Source organism: Musca vetustissima, unplaced genomic scaffold (genome assembly GCF_032173495.1).
Source record: "Musca vetustissima isolate MV318-11 ecotype Yass unplaced genomic scaffold, APGP_CSIRO_Mvet_v1 utg426, whole genome shotgun sequence".
Classification (NCBI taxonomy): Eukaryota; Metazoa; Arthropoda; class Insecta; order Diptera; family Muscidae; genus Musca; species Musca vetustissima.
The window spans coordinates 609899-612669 of record NW_026885682.1 but is presented as its reverse complement, the minus strand read 5'-3'; the positions used below and the strand labels follow the sequence as shown (position 1 = coordinate 612669).

Genomic DNA, 2771 nt, shown 5'->3' with positions numbered 1-2771 from the left:
TCACAACGTCGTTGATACGTGGAATGGATACTTCAACAAAAATTATAACCGACCGAATGGATAAACAAAATTATAACCGACTTTTTTGCCTATTATTGAAGAAGACGGCATGGAGATTATGTGGTTTCAACAAACCGGTATCACATGCCACATAACACCACCGAATATGGCTTAATCTATCGTCGTGGCGATATCACTGACCGATATCGTGCGGTTTGGCACCATTAGACTTTTTATGGGGCTTAATCGTTATCTCCAAAAATATTGGTTGGTGTTTGCATTTAGGTTTTGAAAATATGGCTGTATGACATAACAACCAAAGCCATCTATGAAAAAATTGATGAATTATCATGAATGTAGCATCACAATGATAATCATAGACAAGAACCTTTTGTGCGTGTCCCACCCTTCCAATGAATGGTAAATACAGCATTTGAACGTTATTATCAACCCACCCTTCATAAAGGATTCTAACGTAACATAATTTCCAATAGGATAACAAATCTAAAAATAATCTCAGTTGTATTTGTCTGATTCATTACAATTCCTATTCAAATATGGGAAATTAAAACTGTTCTATTAATGTGTGTATGCATATCAGGGCTATAGCTTTTTGACTTTTTTTCTTAAAAATGATTTACAGTTTTAGGAATGAATAAGCTTTTGACTATTAATTATAATAATTATAAAATTAATTAATTTTTATAACTTCCACGAAAATCCACATAAATTATGAATAAAATGAGACATTGGTCATTGTTTGAGAAGTGTTGTTTATAAATGTTAAATCGCTTCTGTTTTATCGGCACCATTGGGTACTGAATAGCTGGGATCCGTTTTTTCTTCATAATTGTCCTTAAAAATATTATTATAAAATAATAATAAATGATAATGTTAAAACTAATATAAATGCTAAGTGGCCTGATCAATAATGGAACGCCAAGCCTCTTAATTCGATGTTACCTTATTTTGGTTATCCACGACCTTCTCTAGTTGGTTTCTTAGTTGTTGTTTGTTTTTGTTGCAGTTTTCTTGTATACGTGTGTATGGTTCTTGGTTGATGTATATAAATATAAGTTTTGTGGTAGATTTTGAATTGATATATTTTTGAAAGATATTTACTTTGATAGATTTTTAGATGTTATGCTGTTTTCCAGCCACCATTTGTTGTTGTTACAAAGTGTTGAAATTATTTAGCCATATGATTTATGCGCTGCTTGCGATGGTGGTATTGTTTAAATTGGTTAACGTTATGTTGTTGTTGATTGTGTTGCCCTCCGCCGTTGTTGGGTTTTTTTATTATTTGGACTACGTGAACGACTGTTGCGTCGGGGACCTCCTTGTCCACATTGGCCTTGACCATTGCCATAGTATATTGCTATTACGACGCTGTTTATCGGCAGCAAATTGGCTACTATGTACAGGTTTGCCGAAGAGGCCGGTTACATTTGCAGCCTCATTGCCCTTTTCGCCGAAGACAACATCGAATTCGACAATTTCGCCATCGCCAACGGAGCGTACCCTTTTTTTGGGATTATTTTTGATTAAAGCACTCTGATGCACAAACACATCATCTTTAGTGTTGTCCCGATTAATAAAACCATAGCCGCTTTTGACATTGAACCATTTAACAGTACCGGTAACCTTGGTAGCTATAACTTTCTTTACAGGCGGCTGTCTTTGTTGTTGAGCAGCATCACTTTGTGGTGAGTCTTGAGGATCTCCTTCCATTCTTCCTCCAAGGTGAGGAGCTACCGGCTGGTATAGTTTGGTATAGTTCCCGAAAGAATCCAGCCCAACTTTGTGTTCTACTCCACGATCGCTGCATCATGCCGAACTCCTTTCTCCAATTTTTGTGGGAATATGTCAGCCCCAATTACCAGATCAATTCTTTCTAAATTGCTAAAATTTGGATTGGCCAGATTTACCTTTCTCCATCGTTGAATGTTGTACTGCTAGCTGATATCTAGCTAGCTAGCCGATATATAAGCTAATGCTAACTTCGGCAGGACTAGGGCTTCGACATTGATCTTAGTACTTCTGAAAAAGCTTCACATCGTTCTTCCTCTTTGGTAGCTGTAGTAGCTGCGCTGCATCCTGGCTATTGACAGGAGAACATTTGCTGATGTGTTGGTTGTCATTGCCTTAGAGTTGCTTACTTTATCCAAATGGATCAGCGAGTTATAACTCAATCCACTTTTCTGACATTTGTCATCGCCTAGACACCTCTTTTCTTCCGTGCTTCAGGCACAACTTGGCTGACTTCACCCAACTATATCGCTCGTTAGAGGATTGAGCCGCAAATTTCCTACACGCCCCGACGTCGTGACTAGGGTCTGTGCCCGGGTATTCACGGGACGAGAATTCGATATTCCCGCGATTTCCCGGGAAAACGGGAAATTGTATTTCTAAATAAATATTAAAACGGAATTAAAAACGTCAATGCTTAAGGCATACACAGAATGGATCCGTTGATCCATCCTTCGTATTATTTGTTATCGATAATTCAACAACTACATGGAGATTTTAATGTGTGTATAAGTGGAAGATGTTCATTTTAAAACCGATTTATAATTTTCGAAATTAGGAAAATGATTGAAGAAAAACTGCTGCTTTGAAACCCACGTTGTAGCAACTGTTTCAGAGAGGTCGAACGTCATGAGAAAATTTATTCTGAATGTCCTATTGAAAGGTTATTTTGCTGGAATCATACCATACATTTAAAATATTGTTGATGCTAGCTTAAAAACGTCAACAAACTTCCTTCGACC

General features: G+C 37.2%; 1 protein-coding gene across 1 annotated transcript; it reads right to left on the bottom strand.

The window, feature by feature from the left end:
- Nucleotides 1-1354: 1354 nt before the first annotated feature.
- On the bottom strand, nt 1355-1731 carry LOC133332939 (Y-box factor homolog; the record flags this gene model as incomplete). Its single annotated transcript, XM_061541304.1, has 1 exon — nt 1355-1731. A coding segment is annotated over exon 1 (377 nt), but the record flags the coding sequence as incomplete, so codon positions are not given.
- Between the last annotated feature and the right edge of the window lie 1040 nt (nt 1732-2771).